General features: G+C 42.6%; 1 protein-coding gene across 1 annotated transcript; it reads right to left on the bottom strand.

Annotated features, from left to right (window-relative positions):
* Positions 1 to 592: 592 nt before the first annotated feature.
* LOC102800189 (complement factor H-like) lies at positions 593 to 6234 on the bottom strand. Its single transcript, XM_087831170.1, has 9 exons — positions 5973 to 6234; positions 5612 to 5791; positions 5074 to 5179; positions 4335 to 4411; positions 2926 to 3105; positions 2485 to 2673; positions 2079 to 2264; positions 1444 to 1623; positions 593 to 982 (listed from the first exon to the last, which is right to left on the bottom strand). The coding sequence occupies exons 1-9, from the start codon at positions 6040 to 6042 to the stop codon at positions 792 to 794; spliced, it is 1359 nt and encodes a 452-aa protein (XP_087687296.1). The 5' UTR covers positions 6043 to 6234; the 3' UTR covers positions 593 to 791.
* Between the last annotated feature and the right edge of the window lie 13620 nt (positions 6235 to 19854).

Below are 19854 nucleotides of genomic sequence, written 5' to 3'. Positions count from 1 at the left end.
GTTGTACAAGTGCTACGGAGAAGGACTGGATAGGTGGTTAGGTGTACAAAGCACAGGACTTTCAAATGTACTTTGCTAGCGTTTACAAAGAATTTTCAGAAAAAGAGAAGATATCCAGTGATGCTCAGTTTTCTTGCTGAAAAAGCCTCGCTGATGCCAGGGGTTAAGGGAGAATGGCCAGAATGCATCGAGCTGGTGGGAAGGCAAAAGTAACTCAACTTAAATGATAAGTGAACTCAATGAATCAACATGTGGCTGCTGGACTCCAGGCCTAAAAAGACTGTGAAAAAGGGGTTGTTTCATTGTTAGGCCATGAAGCCCAAAGCCCCAAGACTTTCAGCAGAGTTAAACTTATGTAAGAATTAAAACAGACCCCGTGATGCTTTTATTAAAATAACATTACATGCAATTACTGTTACATGTAATTGCATGTAACAATTACATGTTTGTAACCTAGACGATGTGTGTGCTCGTCTAGGTTACAAAAACACTTTAATAGCAGGTATGATCTCCTGCCAAAGGGAGGGAGTTTGTTATTTTATTTATTTTTGACTTCTTTTTGTTATCTTTATTTAATCAGAATATGTTCAGACGGGAAAGATAGGGCCCCCATTTTGTGTATTTGTCCACAAAGGATTTATGAATGACTTTGATTTTACACACAAAAAAAGATGTACAGAAAGAACACAGACTGAGTACATAGGCTTTTAATAAAATGACCACACACATTAGTGCACTAATCATTTATAGATTTGCGTGCTCATGCTCATCATATCCAACAGACAGAAATGTTACTGGCATGTGGGCAGATGCATTACGCCTTCAATGCACTTCGGACGCATTCCCAAACTGCCAACAGGTCTTCCCCTGGTACATATGAACTCAATTACATCATTATGTTGTGAATACAGTTTATCATCTCTGACATATCTGAATTGAATATTGTGTTTGCTCATGTCTTCTCTATTTACAGTGCAGGGTTCTGTAAGAGTTAAGAGAAAAGATTTTGTTAATGTCAGTACAGTACACCAATGCAGGAATGCACAACATATATCATATATAACTATTCAAGAATTGATTACAAATGCACAGTGCTTAAAACCAAGGAAGTCTGAAAAAATGCAATCTGTATCTGTATCAAAACTCCAGATATAGTGCAGACCTCACACAATATCAAATTGTGAAACAGTCTAATGTTAAATTGTCTTAAATTTCCCATTTTTTAAATAACATAAAACAGAGCGCATCTAAGAACATGAAGCCCCCAAATTCTGCATCCTTTCTCAAAATAAATGATGTCAACAGCTTGAAAGGCTGATTGCTGTGTAAACTCAATTTTCTCTAAATTTAAGGGTAAAAAAACCCCAAAAAACTTGGGACCCCTAAAATACTTTTACATATGCAGAATCTTAGAAAATACAACATAATATAACTATAACTTACTGAGGCATCTCATCTGTCCAGTCCATTTACCATTTTCACAGGTTTTATATGGTGTACCTTCCATTATGTAGTAATTTTGACAGATATACTCAACCCTTTCTCCATGCCTGTATTGCCTTTTAGTACTGATTTTGGTGTCTCCATCTGAGAGTGGTTGTGGTTTCCCACAACCCACTGGATCTTAAATGAATATAGACAAAAAACAAACAAAAAACTTGAAACTGTTAATATAACATTTTTTAATATCTATTCACAATACTATTAGTACCATTATGCAACATCTTACAGTCAGTTTTTGTGTAAATCTTTTAGAGATTCAACTTCCCAAATTACTGGGGGTTTATTCCGACTTCTCTTTTTTATATTTACAGCTGTTATTAACATGAGCAGCTTATCTGGGCGCTTATTACTGACTGGGCTTCGCATATGTACATGACATTTCCTACACAGTAATTGTAATTAGACTTATCCAAAAACATTTCCTGTGTAATTTTTGCCTGAGTAAAAGTAACCGTAACTTATTTGGGGATTAAAAAATGTGATTAAAACCTCCTGAAATTGGAGTGCACTGTGACTGGATGATCTTTTCTTGTTACATATAATGGGTGAGTGGACATAGAAAAAAACTGGCTTACCTCCGCATGTTGGAAACGGATCGCTCCACTGTCCATTTGCCAAACATTCAACTGTTTTATTGCCTTGCATAAAGTGGTTACGTCTAAGGCAAGTAAAGGTTAGCTTTTGTCCTTTCTTTAGTCCATTGCCTTGTATGTGTGATGTGATTCTTACACTGTCTGATATTCTTGTGACTTTGCATTCATCTGTTTTAAAGAAGACAGTCTTTTAATCTTTCAGTTTAAAGTGTAATGCAGCAGTAGTCTAGACCCAAAGGAACCAAATAAAATGTAAATCTTAATTATTATATAATTTTAACAAATGAAATATAATGATTACATAATTGTTACACAAATATATGGACATTTAAAAAACATGTCAAATCACTTTAATCACTTCAGCTTTTCTCGGTTAAAGTAAACATACCAGAGCAGGATGGAAAGGAAGCATTCCAGTACCCAGTTTCTAAACACTCGATTACTTCAGAACCTTCCAGTTTATACTGATCAGCACAACGGAAATGTAATGTGTCCCCAGTCCTTATTGCTTCATTCCCTTGTGGTAATCCAGTTACCTGCAGATTAGGGTCCATTAATCCAACTGCACAAGGGATTCCTGAAAACAATAAATGAGAGTCATTACTGCAGATGTAGACATAATAAAGTTTTTTTTATTATGCCCTGTGAATGCTACTATTAAACATGGAGAAGCTTATTTAAAGATAACCAAACATGCATTTTGAGAGTTAAACACAAGCAACAATACTTCCTTTATACTATTTTTATAGTTTTGCACATAGCGGCTGCAAAATGGCTCCATAAGCAGAATGCAAAGAATGGACTATGCAGAAAGAGATCTACATCTTACTGAGGCATCTCATCTCTCCAGTCCATTGACCATTTACACAGGTTTTGTACGGCCCACCCTCCATTCTGTAGTAATCCTGGCAGATGTACTCAACCCTTTCACTATGGCTGTACTGCAGTCTGGAACTTTCCTTCGGGTCTCCATTTGAAAGATGTGGTGGTTTCTCACAACCCTCGGCAGCTACAAATATGGGCAACAAAAATACAAGTTTAAAAATGATTCCATCACAATAATCACATTTCACCATGAGTGACACATCACTGACCTTGCTCAATTAAATTGAATTAAATTACGTTTTATTCATTTACCAAGAATTCATAAAAAATGTTTTCTCAAGATGCTTCATAATGTAAGGTGAAGACGCAAGAGCACAAAAAGATAAGGAAAGATAAATAAACTATATGAGAAAGAAGCAAGTCACAAATAAATAGAGGGGAGTGAAGAAGAAGTGCTAAAAGTATGAACCTCTAGTAGCATAACCTGAATGCCTGATAACAACAAAAAGATGTACTGAGGTACTGGACTGTAAGTATAAGTTCAGAGTTCAAGGTTCATGTAAGAAAAAAGCCAAAAGGTGTATTAGGTGTCCTAAGTTAGTGTTTCCCAACCTTTTGGAGCCACGGAACATATTTCACATTCGAAAAAACACCACCAAACAAAAATGCCACAAAAGTATATTGATAATTTTTACCTGCGCACCAAGCATAGCAGAATTGGTTTGATCTGCTCCCAGTATACCCTTTTTGCTTTCTTCTGACCACTACTCATGCTAGGGCCTCCATCTGGGTCAGAATTTTCCCCAGGACCAGGTCAGACTGATTACTTTTTCTTTTCAAATATTTATCTGTTGCTATTACGTGCTCCATTGTTTTACAGCATGAGTATTATGTAATTTCTTCTTTGTCTTCTTCTGTTTTAATGGCAGTTGGAAACCCATTTAATTACAGCAGGTAGTTGTACTACCCTCTATTGGAAGAGAATGAAATTGTTCTGCCTGTTACACTGATGACTTAGAGGTGGAATCAGGTGGAATCAGATAACTTCCATGGCACACTTGATCATTGCTCACAGCACACCTATGTGCTGCGACACAGTGGTTGGTAAACACTGTCCTAAGTGACTGGTTGGGTTATATACAAGCACCAGTTCTTGCTTTATATGTCATGTGATACCATCGCAGGTGCAATATGGATCCACAGGAATTGGTACAAATCTTGAGCAATATATATTTAAAATGTAGTACACAGGGTATATACAGCAAGCTCATTTCTCATACCTAACAGGACGACTGAAACTTTCACATTTTACGAGTGTAATCAGAGGACCTTATAAATATACACTGTTAAGCTAGTTCAAACTACAATTGTCGCTAAAAGTAACATTGCTGGGGTGTTGACTGAAAGACTTACTTTCACATACTGGCACAGTACTACTCCATCCGTCCAACTGACAAGTTCGGGTGCCATCGCTATCTCCCATTGTATACCTGCAATTACAACTCATATCTCATTTTGTATTTTCACCCACACACTAAAAATTATAGAGTACTTGAGCAATCATTTTGCTTCCAAGTAACCATTTTAAGTGGTCTTGAGATCGGACATCAGTGATTGGACACTGAATTATTTTTAGGTCTTCCCTTGTACCTAAACCACTTAACACTGTTGATCATCTGCTGTTCACTTAAGCCTCATCGGAAAAGACCTGAGTGGAAGTGTGGCCATTCTTCAGGAAGGGAAACTGGGAGAAAAGACTGAGGTATGTCAACCTAACACAAGAAGTGCAGCAAAAATCAGCAGAAACAGGTCTTGGAACTCACTTTCGTACCAACAGTGAGTTCTAAATTTATGTTTAAACATTTTTAAAAATAAGCCTGAACTCTCTTATGCAAGCTTTCTTGTAATTTCTTTAATGCAGTCTTAGGAATAATGTAGTTAATGTAGTCTGCCAGGCTTCTTCAAAGCTCCTTTGAATAATGGCTTCCTTTTGTCCCATTCCTGTTGACATTTTCCAAACAGCATTGTTGTACGGGACTTTTGTCTTAAAACAACTTGAAGAGTTTCTGTTTTGACACACAAATATAAGCGATCCTCATGGGACTTTCAGAGCGCGTACATTATGACGCTGAATTATTATAGATCCACATACCCTAGATTGCAAAAGTATTTGATAGTTGTTCCAAAAACGAGCTCTTCTCCGCGGATAATTTCATAATAGCCATTGGGAACGTCCTCAGGGAGTTCACATGGCTTTACTGAAAAAAAAAGAAAAGAGAATATTTTTCATGAGTAAGTATGAATTAGACCTTATTCTTCTCTTATTATTGCTTATTTTTAATTGAAATCAGGTGCTTGCCGACAGTGACATAAATGTATTCTTATGCTATTTTATATAACTCTTCAGTTAATAACAGTGTTGAAGTGTGGGTACAATGTTATTGATGCAGGGATTTGAGGAAGCGATTTGCTATTTTCATACAATAGATTACTGTTAGCAGCATACTGCAGCTGTCTCAGTACAACTCTTTCTAATTCCAAAAAACTAACGTTTTGGGATAAAACTTTGGTAATTGATATTTTGTGAAATGTTATGAATTGCATCTTAGAAGGGATTAAGGATTATTTGTAACCCTATAAATACAGTCATAAGAGTAACAGCAAAATAGCAGGCAAACCATTTAACTTACAGTTGCATTTTCCCTGACGCAAACTCTCCCAGCCAGTATTTGTGCATATATATCTGAGGGTTGGACCAGATATATAACCAGTCTCGCATGTGAAATGTATCACATCTCCTTCGCGGTACTCATCTTTTTTAGTATTTTCTGACACATAGGAGTGAGGAACATTTGGAAGCCTTGAACATACTGAAAAAAACAACATGGAAAGAGATGTATACATAGATTGACCAAGGATTCCAAAATTACATCTTCATTTATATGTAAAGAGATAGTAGAACAAATAAAAAAGAGGGTAAGTAGAAGTAGAAGAAATGTCTTCTCTTTTAAACTAAACAAAGAACACAGCATTTAAAAAAGTCTGACTTACCGTTTTCTGAGAAAGAAACTTCCACATGTCCCCATAGATGGAGAAACAGAAGGATTAATGACAGTCGCATTCTGTCAAGTGGACTGCAAACCAAATTTTCACTGTGCACAAATCCTTTGATAAACTGTTCGTTTTCTGTGCAGAACTGCTGTGTGTTTATCACAGTATTTGAGGCCAATGGTTAAAATATGGACTTCCCTACTGGAATTGCACAAGCCTCAAAATGACATATCGCAAACAACAAGTTTCACTGAACACGCCAGAGGAGTTCACAGACAACACTTCACAAAACTCACCCTATAATAATTTATAGACTTTATAGAGTTGATTTCTTTCATTGCCTATAAAATAATTTATAACATTCTACAAAAGAAGGTTTGTGTCCTCTTTCAAACATCATATAAATTAATCCGTCTATTCTTATAATTAAATTGAAATATGAGATTAATTAGTCCTGAAAATATAGACTGGTCTATGATGCTCAAAACAAGTTTGCAAAATATAATAGATGTTATATCTTATTTTGTGATAGAATGATTAGTGTTCGCTGCAAAGGTTACTGTGCAGTTTGATCACCAGGACTAGTAAGTCATAAATGGAGATGGTACTGAGGTACAAAGTCCATTGTAAAAGTCAGCCAGAGATTCAGGTCGGTAAATAGTTTTAAAGAAGTTGTTGTTTAAGAGAACATCTTTAAATTCAAACATAACCAATATCTATGCCCAGGGGTCGGCAACCTGCGGCTCTTTAGTCCTTATAGTGCGGCTCCGTGTGGTTTGGGAAAATAAATTAGAAGTATTTAGCTGAAGTGTATTTTATTTATGTTAGTTCTTTTTTAACTTGTAGTTCTAAATTGGAAGATTATTGTGATATTGAAATATACAAATAAAACTATATTTTATTATTTTTTCATGCTCAAAATAAGCGTCACACTCGCGGAAGCCGGCGTACCCGCCGAAACGCCGTGCATTTATCGAGACTTTCAACCCCAGGCAGGCAAATTATGGATCTTCAGATCCACATTATGTCGGCAGCTATTCTCCTCCGTGAACTATGTTAAAAACAAACACCGCTCATGCCTCACAGACGACAGCTTACAGTCCTGAAAGTGACTTCGTACAGCCCTGATTTGCAGACGCTGTGCGCAGAGGTTCAGGAGCAGAAGTTCCACTGTAAACATATCACGGCAGACCCGACGATGTTTCCGTGAACATCCTTTCCAGCATCTCTTTATTGACCACTTTTCACACACGGTTGCTGTACGCATACAGCCGGCTGTAGCTTTTCAGCTCACAGCCTGACAACACAACAGCAGAGAGAGCACAGATGTTAAGGCGACGTGGTGTGATTGCTGGTGCCGCTCAGGTGCGTCCGCCTCCCCTGCAGCGGCGCTGCAGACCACGCCCCGCCACACACATTAACCAGGTAAAATACATAATTAGGCAGAATTTTGCAAATATCTATTTTTCATCTTTTAGCAGCATAGTGCTTTTTTTCCAATTATTTTTTAAAAGCCAGGTCAAGGCTCCAAAAGCTCAAAAGCGATATAAAGGTGACATCTCACAACAGTTTTTGTTTGCTACATGGATCAGTTTAGTTCAGGCTGGTGTCTTTCCTTTTGTAATATTTCTTTAAGAGTTCAAAATGTGTTAATTACATAAATGTAATTTTCTCTGTAGCACTTCATGGATTTCATAAGCAACACATCTTAGTTGTTCACACAAAGCATAAAAGTAAAAAAACAATATATACAGTGTTATCTTTATTTTAGATGCCAAAAAGTATTTGCGGCTCCCAGTGTTTTCTTTTGCGTGGAAACCGGGTCCAAATGGCTCTTTGGGTGTTAAAGGTTGCTGACCCCTGTCTATGCCTTTTAGAGAAATTTTCAACCAAGATGAAACTTAGTTTTGAAAATTTGAAAGAACTTTTGTCATTTTTGAATTTTTAGGAACAGAAAACCATTTCTTTTTAAATTTCACAAAATTGGTAGAAGTCTGTTGTCCAACTCCTTTTCTAATAGATTTGCTTCTGGGATTCAGTTTTCCAGATTATTCCTTGGAATCAAATACCAATATAAGTCAAATATAGTTGTGGAAGATGAATGCAAACTGTTTGCTTATACAATACTATTCTACAAGTTCTTGACCATTTCACACCACCATATTCACTGACATGTTTATTGAACACAGGACATTTTATATGTTCAGCCTCTGCTTGTTGTTCACCTTTACCATATGATTTTCAATGACTCAGTGTAATGAATACATGGTTTTTCATTAAACTCCTTCATGTAAAATCTTACACATCATATACTGAGTCATTACATGATGAAATACAAAAATATAAACATATTTTAGTGTTGTATCATACTGAGGCATTTCATTGATTTGGTCTATTCACCATTATTGCAGGTTTTGAATGGCTCACCTTCCACAGTATAGCAGTATTTTTGACAGACATACTCATTATTTTCACCTTTTCATTATTTCATTGTTCATGATTTTCATTATTATGCATGGACCTTATGCAGTGCATGGGCACTGCTCTTTCTCCTATGAGGCCACATAGTCAGTGTGTTATGTTTAGACTCTGGGCTTGTGTCTGAATGTCAAAAAGTGTAAGCTAGAGCCTTCCAAGTTCAAAGCCTTTCTGGGTTATCCACTCGTCCAACCACCTGGTTCCACTCGCTCAGAGCCGTTCATGAAACAGGGCCACTAATTATGGCAGCAGACATCATCTCGAAGGGGAATCCAAGGCAAGCGGCGTGGAGAGTCCAACTGCAGGTGGTACCACTTCGGGAGGGTGGAAGTTGACCTTGTTGTCTCTAGGGAGACGACACATCGCCACCTGTTCTTCTTCCTGGAAAACGGCAACTCTCCACTGGTGTTGGTCCACAGGGATTGGTGCAGGTTGCTGCTGTACGGGAATTGGTCTTCCTTTGATCCAACCCTGCTTTTCTTCCAGAGGCTCTGTCAAATCCCACCTATCCCAGTCAGTTGACCTATGGACAGCTCCCACTCAGGGCTGGGACTGGGTGGCAGCTCAGTTTGTGCCATGTTGGTGTACGTCAGCATAGTTGGGAAGGTTACTTTTAAAATGAACTCCACTACTGGTTACAGAATACATGCCTCAAAATGTAGTCTGTAATGTATTCCGTTCAGTTCCTAAATGCAAGTAAGGTATTCTGAATATTTTGGATTACTTATTATATTGTAATGCTTTTAAAAACTACATGAGAGTCGAGAGAAAAACTGAGGCGGACGGGGAGAGTTGGAGAGCTTACTTGAAACACTGAAATACAGGGATGGCAGTGGTCACGGGATGGCAGTGGTCACAGGCCGGCGCGAGGTAAGTCTCTGTCACAGATCTAAAGAAGGCCAGCACACAAAGAAACAGGCAGGCGAGCAGGCAGCGAGACAGGCAGCGAGACAGGCTGGTGCAGAGGGAAAGCAGGCAGGAAACGAATCTTAAAATATGCAGCTCAGTAGTGCGGAACCAACAGGTTAATCTTACTAAAGCACGTTACCACTTGTGGAAGTGACAATACTCCGACACCAGACGTCCGTCACTCAGCTCCATAAATGCTCCCACTGATGACGTCCGATGCACCGCAGGTGTGTCGGAATGCCATCAAGCACCGCCCCGTCTACCTGTGTCTCGAAAAGGGAAACAAAAAACCAGGAACCACAACACGCATGCCCATCAACTCCTAATAGATTAATGCTAGCCATCAAATCTAACAGCCTGCAGTCATATGAACTAACCTCAGCTAACGTCAGCTAACAATGTTAGCTTGGTGGCAAGTAGTTTTCAGTAATAGTAATAAATCACACAGTAATAGTACATCAAAGATGCTGAAGTGGCACATAACCCAGGTAGCTACCACAACTAAAACAAGGTAGTTGCAGTAGGCTAATGTTAGCTTTTAAGAAAGAACTTACTTCCAGATGTTTCTTTAGCTTGGAGGTGGAGTCTTTTGACACTGAGAGCAGCTTGGTTGCTGGCAAACAGACTTTGCATTGCACGGGTCAGATTTCGCCCATCCCTTTCTTCTTTAATGTGAAGTGGTGTCGGAATTTCCAAATAAGAAACGCTTTCGTGCCTGTGCACTGTTGGCTCTGTTGTGCTGGCTCCGGATCAATTGTGTAACTGACACCACCAGCATTATTAAGACGCTTACATTAGAGCCTCTTATTGCGTTGTTTTGTTTTGGTTTCTGGCAATGCATGGAATTACCAGAATTAGAGAGGGGATTGCCTCCCTGCTGCTGCAGAGCCTGGGGCGGTCTGCTTGCCTCCACCCCGGAGGGAAGGGTAACATCTCTTGGGTCTGGGTGCTGTTTCCCCCTCTGGGGGCGAGGATACCTGGACCCGGGGTATAGAGTATGTTTGGGGAGTGTGATTGTGTTTACATGTCCATTTACGTTTATTCCTACGTTGGGTGAGTGCTGAGTGTTTGTATATGTGTGCATGAGGGTGGGAATGCATGTCTGTGTCTGTGTGTGCCTGTTTGTCTGTGTCTATATGTCAGGTCGGGTCTTAGACTCCACCTCTCTGGGAACTCCCAGGCCCTCCAAGTGTGGAGGCCTATCTCCCCTCACCACACTCCCTGCCGGTGACTGATGCCCTCAGGGGTCGGTGCATTGTTGCTTCTTGGTGTCCGGGGCTGGGCGCTCAGGTATGTGCCAGCTCACTCCCGGTGGCTACTTGGCGGGGCCTGGCGCCTGCTGCTCGGTCAGGCCTCTTCCGGGGCGCGGGGGGCCCTCGGGGCCCTCGGGGCCCTCGGGCCTCCGGCCTCTGTGCCTGCGGCTCGCTTCACTCTGGCACAGCTGGCTGCCGGCGGAGCCGGCGGGCACGCCGGTGCAGCCCCCTCTAGCTTCTGCCCGGTGGCTACTGGGTGACCCCTCGTCTGGGGATCCTCAGCCCTTCCCATGAAGGTGGCACGGATGCCCCTCCGGTGGTCCTCCTTGGGCTCTTGCACTCTGGGGCCTCTGGATGTCTGGGGCCTGGATCTCCTCCATGCCTGCTTCATGCCCTGGGGGACAGGGCTATGGCTCTCTACATCCTCTTGCAGACCATTACATGGGGAAACCATTTGAATGCAAGCGCGCCGATCCACACAGGTGTGCACACGGGTGTTCACTGTTCGTAGACTTAAATCACACCTTTCTTGGCTGCTACTTCAAAGCACATTGTGCGCTGTCGGTCCTGCGTGCTGCACAACAACATTCAATATTTAGTATTTACTGCTGTTTACACTTAGCTAGATTAATGCGATGGTGTTGTGTTTAATATGTTGCTTTGTTTTGTTTTTTTTGCTTGTTTTCTCTTCTTTTTCTCTCAACAGGTGATCCCGGAGATATTCCCCCCCCCCCCCCCCCCCTTTCTCACTGTCCCTCTCCCCTTCTGTTTTTCTTTTCCTTCCTCTTTCTTTCTCCCTTTCCTATCCCTCACTCATGTCTGTCCCGTCTGTAACAACTTAAAATAAAATAAAATAAATAATAAAAACAAAGGTCGATCAAATGGACCAATACGGCAATGCCATGATGATCCATTTGGCAAAATAAATCCATTGGGTATCCTTGTTGGTCTTCAGACAACAATTCTGATGGCTAAAGAACCAAATGGGACAGGCAAAAAAAAAAAAAAGAAAAAAGAGAGGGGATAGCCTAACATATGAAACAGGAAAAGACTGTCATGCAATCCATTAATTTCAACAAAGTAACTGTATTCTAATTATCACCTTTTTAAATGGTAACTCTAACGGAATTGACACTACATACTGCCCTCTCGCACCTGGAGAAGAGAGACACGTATGTGAGAATGCTGTTTGTAGATTACAGCTCAGCATTCAATACTATCGTTCCCTCAAAGCTGGACAGGAAACTGACACACTGGTGCCAAGACAACTAGCTCACCCTCAATGTCACAAAGACAAAGGAGTTGATAATGGACTTCCGGAGGTGTAGGGAAGCACACACCCCCATCACCATCAACAGTGCTGCTGTGGGGAGAGTGAGTATCTTTCGTTTCCTAGGTGTACATGTGGCGGAGGATCTCACATGGTCAGTACACACAAACAAAACAGTGAAGAAGGCGCAGCAACGCGTCTTCTTTCTCAGGAGACTGAAGAGATTCATCAGGAGCCCCGGCATCCTCAGGACCTTCTACCGCTGTGACACTGAGAGCATACTTCACCACGTGGTATGGCAACAACACCGCCTACAACTGCAAAGCTCTCCAGAGAGCGGTGTGGTGTTCCAAAAGGATAATTGGAGGTGAGCTTCACTCCCTCCAGGACATCTACAAGAAGCGGTGCCTGAGGAAAGTGGGGAGGATCATCAAGATTCTAGTCACCCCGGCCTGCATACATATTCATACATATGCATATGCAAGAATCACACTCACATCTGCTGTACCAGTGTAACAGTAATGTGACGTGACAATAAAAGTGATATAATTTGATTTGGAATACAGTTACTCATATTTTGTATTTTAAATACATCACAGTGGTAAATGTATCCCATTACTCCCCAACACTGTACATCAGCCTTCTGTAACACCCCTTTCAACACTTGGGATACAGATTTAAATGGTTACCTGTGTGTTGGGCCAATAGCTGAGGTTCGACTACTGGAGCAGAGTGGATGACTAATGAAACGCTCAGAGAACTTGGTTTGATCAGTTTGTATTCACAATTAAAGAATCTCACATATATACATTGAAAACAATAACAGTACATGAAAGGAAAAATTGGGCCCAAGTGATGGAAAACAATAAACAAAACACACACACCCCCGGGGGATTTGACTCAGTCTCTCTCTTGTGTCAGCCGACACCCTTAAGTGTGAGTCCAGCAATGAGGATTCTCCTTGCAGGATGTGCAAAGGAGGAATGAAGTGCAAATCTGTCCTACCACTTAAGTAGAGTTTGTACAGTTCACGGTTCGTCCAAAGAATGTAGTTCTCCTCTTAAAACAATCATCTCAAGGATCCTGGAGGGGTGGCTCGCCATCTTTGGACTGGATCATGACTGAACTGTACTCCCAAGTAAAAAAACCTGACCAAAGTAACCAATAAAATGGGCTCTCCTGGAGCTTCAAAATGGCGATGGTGCAGCGTTGTAGCACAACCAGAAGAATCCGAGCAGTAACAAACTCCTTTCTGGTTAACAACAATTTCCAGATTGTTTATTTCCACCGTACAATCAGACTGAATAAAAGCAACCACGCTTTCCACTAGGAAAAAACGGACTTTTCTTCCTCTTTCCTGATATCCGTAGCTGCTACGCCGTGAACGGCAGGAGGCGGTACTTCCCCCTGTATACTTCAAGGACCATCAGGACATTATAGACATCTTCTATTTTATTAATTCTCAACAAAATAATTTAACTTAATAAAACTTAACAGTGAACTCAAAATACTAACACCACTCATAACACACTAAAACCCTTAGTAACTCTCCAGGGTTACACCCTCCCCCACTGAAGGGTGGCACGTCCCCGTGCACCTTCTCTGCGGCTGTGTTATTACTGGGTTGACAGGAGGGATGGTGGTTTGATCGTACCATAACGGGTCTGCAGCATCCATTGACCTTATTATGGCAGCACCCAGACCATGAAAAAGTGACTGAACCACCTCTATTAAAGGGTTTCCAAGTTCAGCATAATGGAGTCTCTTTGGTCGACTTCGCTGCCTGTTTGAACATCTGACGGCCTCATCTAACCCCTCTGATGGCTCTTTTATGTGGGTTAAATTAGCTATGTCATCAGTTTCAGGAACATCTTGTGTACCTTCAATGTCAAGCGGCTGAGATTCCCCAACAGGTGAAATGAGGGGCACTGAAATCTCACTATTCTTCCCAGAAGATTCACTTTCATCACCTCCAGTTCTTCCTGGCTCTTCAAGGTCAAGAAAGCTGACCTGAGGTGAGCTTGTGGCTGGGGGCTCCTCCCCTTCTTCTATGGGAATTTCCACCTCAATCTCATTTGAAACTGCTCCGGGAACAACCGCTCTGCTAAGAGGGATTACACTGTCAGTAACGCGCTGCTCTGGTGGAATGTCGGTTGACACATGGTCAACCTTGGGCATTAGGGTGGAGGCAGCTGGATCCAAAAGTACAACCCTTGAAGGATACACTTCTTCATCGTCTGACATGACATCATCAAAGCATTCGTTTACATAACCTGGGTTTTGACGGGTTCTTGGCCTTCGCACTGTTGGCGGTACTGGGGTTTCAGGAGCACTTATGGGCAGAAACCCACAGGGCAACAGGAGGTCCCTGTGTAAAGTGCGCAAAGGACCATTTCCAGCCTCAGGACGCACTGTATACACGGGAAGGTCATTAGCGTGTGACACAACTACATACACATCTGCCTCCCATTTGTCTGCTAGCTTGTGCTTTCCCCTCAGTCTCACATTTCGAACTAGCACTCGATCCCCTGGTTCAAGGCTAGACCCTGTAACTCTCTGGTCGAACCTAATTTTGTTACGCTCTGCAGATTTCTTAGCATTTCTGCTCGAGAGCTCATAACTCTCTTTCAGGCGGTTCTTCAGGCCTTGCACATACTGTGAATGAGACAATGGCAGAGGATCAACAGGAAGCCCGAAAGCTAAGTCCACAGGGAGTCTTGGTTGTCTCCCGAACATAAGCTCATAAGGTGCAAACCCTGTGGCTTCATGCTTTGTGCAGTTGTATGCATGCACAAGAGGCTTAACATAGTCCCTCCAACGGGACTTGTCCTTATTATTTAGAGTGCCTAGCATCTGCAGCAACGTTCTGTTAAAACGCTCCACAGGGTTACCCCTTGGATGGTACGGGGTTGTCCGTGTCTTCCGGATTCCTGCCATTTCACACAGCTCCTTAATGGTACGGGACTCAAAATCGGGGCCCTGATCACTATGGAGTTTTTCAGGGAACCCGTAATGTGATATAAAATGTTCCCACAGACACTTAGCCACGGTAGTCGCCTTTTGGTTTGGCGTTGGTATTGCGAGGGCATACTTAGTAAAATGATCTGTTATTACTAATATGTCCTTGGTATTACTTTGATCTGGTTCCACACTCAGAAAGTCCATGCAGACTAATTCCATTGGTCTGGTTGTCGCTATTGAAACCATTGGGGCTGCTCTCTCTGGTGGAGTTTTTCTTTTCACGCAGCGATCACAAGTCTTAATCTTTTCTTCAACCACTGAGGACATTTTAGGCCAATAAAATCTAGCTCTCACTAGATCAAGGGTGCGTTCAACACCAAGATGGCCCATGTCGTCGTGAAGACTTTCAAGTACCATATCTCTCAGTTCTCTTGGTAAGACAAGTTGATGAGTCACTCCCATCACTCCCTGTCTCTTGCGAAACAAGACTCCATTTTTGAGTTCTAGCCGGTTCCATTCTCTCAACAAGAGTCCATACTCAGGGAGCTCTTTTCTCACCTGAGGTGGAGGTGTCTCACCGCTTTCCAACTGAGTAATTATTTCTCTGATGCTTGCGTCTGCTTGCTGTTTCTCTGAGATTTCAGCAAATGAGAAAGAGGGGATAACTGGCAGCCCATGACTGTCATTCCCTTGGAAGCAAGGTGGCAGGGCTTCAGGACTGAGCGCTATGGACTCAACCAAAGCAACTGAGTGATCAGAGTACTCAGAACCTTCACCAGCAAAATAGATGTCATGCCGCTCACAGATAGCTTTGATCACCTCTGGCTGAATGACCTCTGAGGTTTCCGTTTCTGAGAGGTGGTTGGCAGTGAACTTACAGATCCTTTCCTTCTCTTTCACCGAGATATGATCATCTATGAGTCCACCATGTGGCCTTCGTGATAATGCATCTGCGTCCACATTCTGTTTTCCAGCCCTATACTGCAGCTTGAATGAATAGGTGGAGAGCGCAGACAGCCATCTATAACTAGTCGCATCAAGCTTGGCAGAGGTTAGAATGTATGTAAGGGGGTTGCTATCGGTGACCACAGTGAAACTAGCCCCATAAAGGTAGTCACTAAACTTTTCTGTGACAGCCCACTTAAGGGCTAGGAACTCCAACTTATGTGCTGGATACCTAGCTTCACTTCTAGACAACCCTCTGCTTGCAAATGCTATAGCCTTCAGCTCACCATCTTGCTCTTGGTATAAGGCTGCACCTAACCCAGTCGTACTCGCATCTGTGTGGAGCAGGTAGGGAAGTTTAGGATTAGCAAATCCCAAAACAGGTGCTGAAGTGAGTCTCTCGATTATGGTGTCAAAAGCCTGTTGACAAGAAGCAGTCCAACGCTCACCAAATGGTTCTTTAGGATTGCGGTACTTGACATTGGCCTTTCTTTCCTTGTTCTTGCAGGTTGGAGGATATCCGGCTGTTAGCTCATTCAGCGGCTTCACAATTCTAGAGAAATCCTGAATAAACCTGCGATAGTAACCGCTGAACCCAAGGAAGGACCTCAGTTCCTTTAGGTTAGATGGCTTTGGCCAGGTTTTCAGGGCACTAGTTTTCTCTGGATCAGTCTCAACTCCATTCTGGGAAACAATATGGCCTAGATATCGGACAGAAGACTGAAAGAACTTACACTTCTCTGGTGAAAGTTTGAGACCATATTCCTTCAGGCGATTCAGAACATGCAGAAGGCGCTTCTCGTGCTCTTCAACTGTGTCTGAAAAAATGATAAGGTCATCAATAAAAACTAACACCTCTTTCAGGTTCAGATCACCCATGCAACGCTCCATGCAGCGCTGGAAGGTGCTGGGGGCATTTGTGACTCCTTGCGGCATTCTATTAAATTCATAAAATCCCAAGGGACACACGAATGCTGTCTTCTCCTTATCGGCCTCCTCCATTTCAATTTGGTAGTAGCCGGATTTCAAGTCTAAAACCGAAAACCACTTTGAGCCTGTGAGAGCTGAAAAAACCTCTTCAAGATTGGGAAGGGCATAGGCGTCCTTGATTGTCTGTGAGTTCAATTTGCGGTAATCGATGCAGAGACGGATGGAGTCATCACGCTTCCGGACCACCACAATAGGGGACGCAAAAGGAGACTCAGATTCGCGAATCACGCCTGCATCCAACAGCTCCCTTAAATGTTTTCTCACGGCATCAACATCCTGTGGGTGTATTGGCCGGGCTCTCTGCTTAAAAGGTGTCTGGTCGTGAAGTCTGATGTGATGCTTGACCTGACCTACATGACCAAAGTCGAGGTCATGGTGAGCAAACACTTCTGGCATTGACTTCAATGTTTGTGTTACTCTTTCCTTCCAGTCAGCTGACAAAGGAGAATCTCCAAAGTCAAACTGTAAATCTGGACTAGAATTGTTCTTGTCTTTGACAGAGTCAGGTACATTTGTGTCAGACTTATGTGCTACTATTTGTTGAACAGCACTGAGTTCAGCGATCACTGTTTTTGGTGTGATTGTTACATCATGGGCGGTTTCATTTTTGACTATCACTGCCAATGTGCTCGCCCTTTTCTTAGGCAATGTGACTAAACAATTTGCTACCAGTAGGCCACCAGGCATAGAGGTTGTTGTTGGTTGCTCTACCAAGGCCCACTTTTCATTAAAGGAGCTCCCAACAAGGGCTACCCCTTCTAAAGCAACAGTCCGTCCAGCAGGAATCGTCTCAGATTTCCCCCCAGACAGTTTTACTTGGCCCAGCTTGCCATTTGGTTGCTGTCTGTGCCTAATCTCCAAGGCTTTGAGGACTGCTCGGTAGCCATACTGGACAGGTAGGCCAAATTCATTCATGTGAGTAGCAACACTTGAGTACAACACATCTAGTGTATTGGTGCCAATGAGAATTTGCTCTTGGGGATTTTCTCTCATGTTTGGAACCACAAGGGCCAAAGTAGAAATCTCAATCTCCTTTCCTACAAACTCTTTGGGAAAAGTGATATCTATTTCCACATAGCCAAAATATGGAACTTGCTGTCCATTAGCTCCTTCAACCTCCAACAAATCATCTAATGATTTAATTTCTTTGTCCTTCAGGTTGCTTTCATAGAAGGACAATGGGATCGTCGTAACTTGAGATCCAGAGTCTAAAAGACAGTTTACTCTTTTCTCTGCAACACACACTTCAGCAGTGCATTTGCTTCCAACTAACCTCTGTGGCAGCCCACATGGCTGACCTTTTGGCTGTCTTTTGCTTTTTTGCTTGGAGGTAGAGGGACTAGTGTTAGACTGAACTCCTGTCTGTCCCACAACAGGAGTTGCTGTCAGTTTAAATGGTGTGGGTCCACAGAACCATTCTGTGTCTCCCACTCCTGCCGCTTTCTTTGAAATTGCTTCCTTTTTGCTGCTACTAGCACGGGGTTGGCCTCATTACTGCATCTCAAGGCTACATGGCCATCCTCTCCACACCGAAAGCAGTACCACGGGCGTGGCCTGGGAGGTGGCTGGTGCTCTGGAACAGGCACTGCCAAGGGCTGCTCAGGAGCAGGATTGGTCTGCACAGTTACCGTTGCATTTGAGTTTGCTTTCTTACCCCTGTTTTTCCTGTGGGGGGTTAACTGAGCCATTTGAGCCTGTAACTCAATAACTTGTTTCTTCAGGAGATTGGTTTCTGCTACAGCCTTAGACTCAGAGCAAACACAGGCAGTTTGCAGTTGGGACCAAACATGCTGTTTGGGTGGGGCTGGCTGTTGTCTGGAAGTACCAAGGTGCTTTTTCATACGTACTGCCTTGTTAGCATGCTTGTCTTCCTCAGTACGCAACAGGAGCAATAATTCAGCAAAACAAGGAGGGTTTTTAATTTTTTGTTCAAGCTGGAGCTCTGCTATTAAGGAGTCATCCCAGCAGCCTCTACAAAACTGCTTCAACAACTGCCTGTCAAACTCATCAGCAGAGGCCCCTCCTCTCCTTGTAGCAGTGTTAAGCACAACTTGGAGTCTGTGAAGGTAGTTTGATGGTTTCTCACCAGCATTCTGCAGAGTACCCATAAACTTAGCAAACAGCTCATCTCCATCCTCCACAGCACCGTAAGCTGAGTCAAGAAGCTGCAAATATGCAGAAGGTAAAGCTTGTGAATCAAGATGCCTAATGAAATCTGAAGCAGGGGGCAACAAGCTATCAACAATCTTCCTGGAGCGACTTAAATCAGACAATGCTGGGTCTGTTAAAAGAAGTTCCACACTAGAGCGCCAGGTCTCATAATCCGTTTCATTATTTGGCCGCGGCAATCGGCCTGAAAAGACTCGAAGGCGTGAGGCAGCATAATGGTGTGGTGGTGCCTCCTCATTTCGCACAACATGCTCCACAACGACCTTTTGTATCTCAGGGGGGTTGAGATCACTGGGGCTTAGATTTGGGCATGAACTCACCGTCACTGGTGGTATTCTCGGATGTTGCTCTTTGGTCAGGTTTTGTATCTCTGGAGCTGAGCGTAGTGCAGCACCCTGAATAGTGGCATCAGGAGCAATTCTAGATTGCATTGCACCTTGCGGTAATGATGCCGAGCTGAAATTAGGTGCCTGACTTCCATCATGATGACTCCTGTCCACAGGGGCATTTTCTACTGTGGCTGCAACTGTAGAGCTCAACTTAGTTAGTTCATCTTGCAAAAGAAGCTGAAATGACTTCCCTGTTAACTTAGCAATGTTTTGCAACTCAGACATGTAATTCTCAGTAGCACTATGGCTAACCACAGGGGTATAGACACTAGCAAGCGCACACACGTGGAAAGTCACATCAGGCCGTGTGGGGCTTTTGTATTTAAATGGCAACAAAGGAGCAAGCGTTTGCAGCGCAGTACCAAAAGTGAACTCAACAATTGCATTGTTATGGAACTCTGAGTTGGGTTCATCTATACGCAGGACACGATTAATAGAACCATGAGTCTCTAGATAGCTCTGTACTTCATTGTCCACCTCAGTCCAGGTTAACCCTTCAACCATGACAGAGTTAGGGA

This window comes from Neolamprologus brichardi, chromosome 17 (assembly GCF_056152115.1).
Source record: "Neolamprologus brichardi isolate AB-2024 chromosome 17, ASM5615211v1, whole genome shotgun sequence".
Taxonomy (NCBI): Eukaryota; Metazoa; Chordata; class Actinopteri; order Cichliformes; family Cichlidae; genus Neolamprologus; species Neolamprologus brichardi.
The sequence above is the reverse complement of the archived record's forward strand: the minus strand, read 5'-3'. Positions and strand labels throughout refer to the sequence as shown.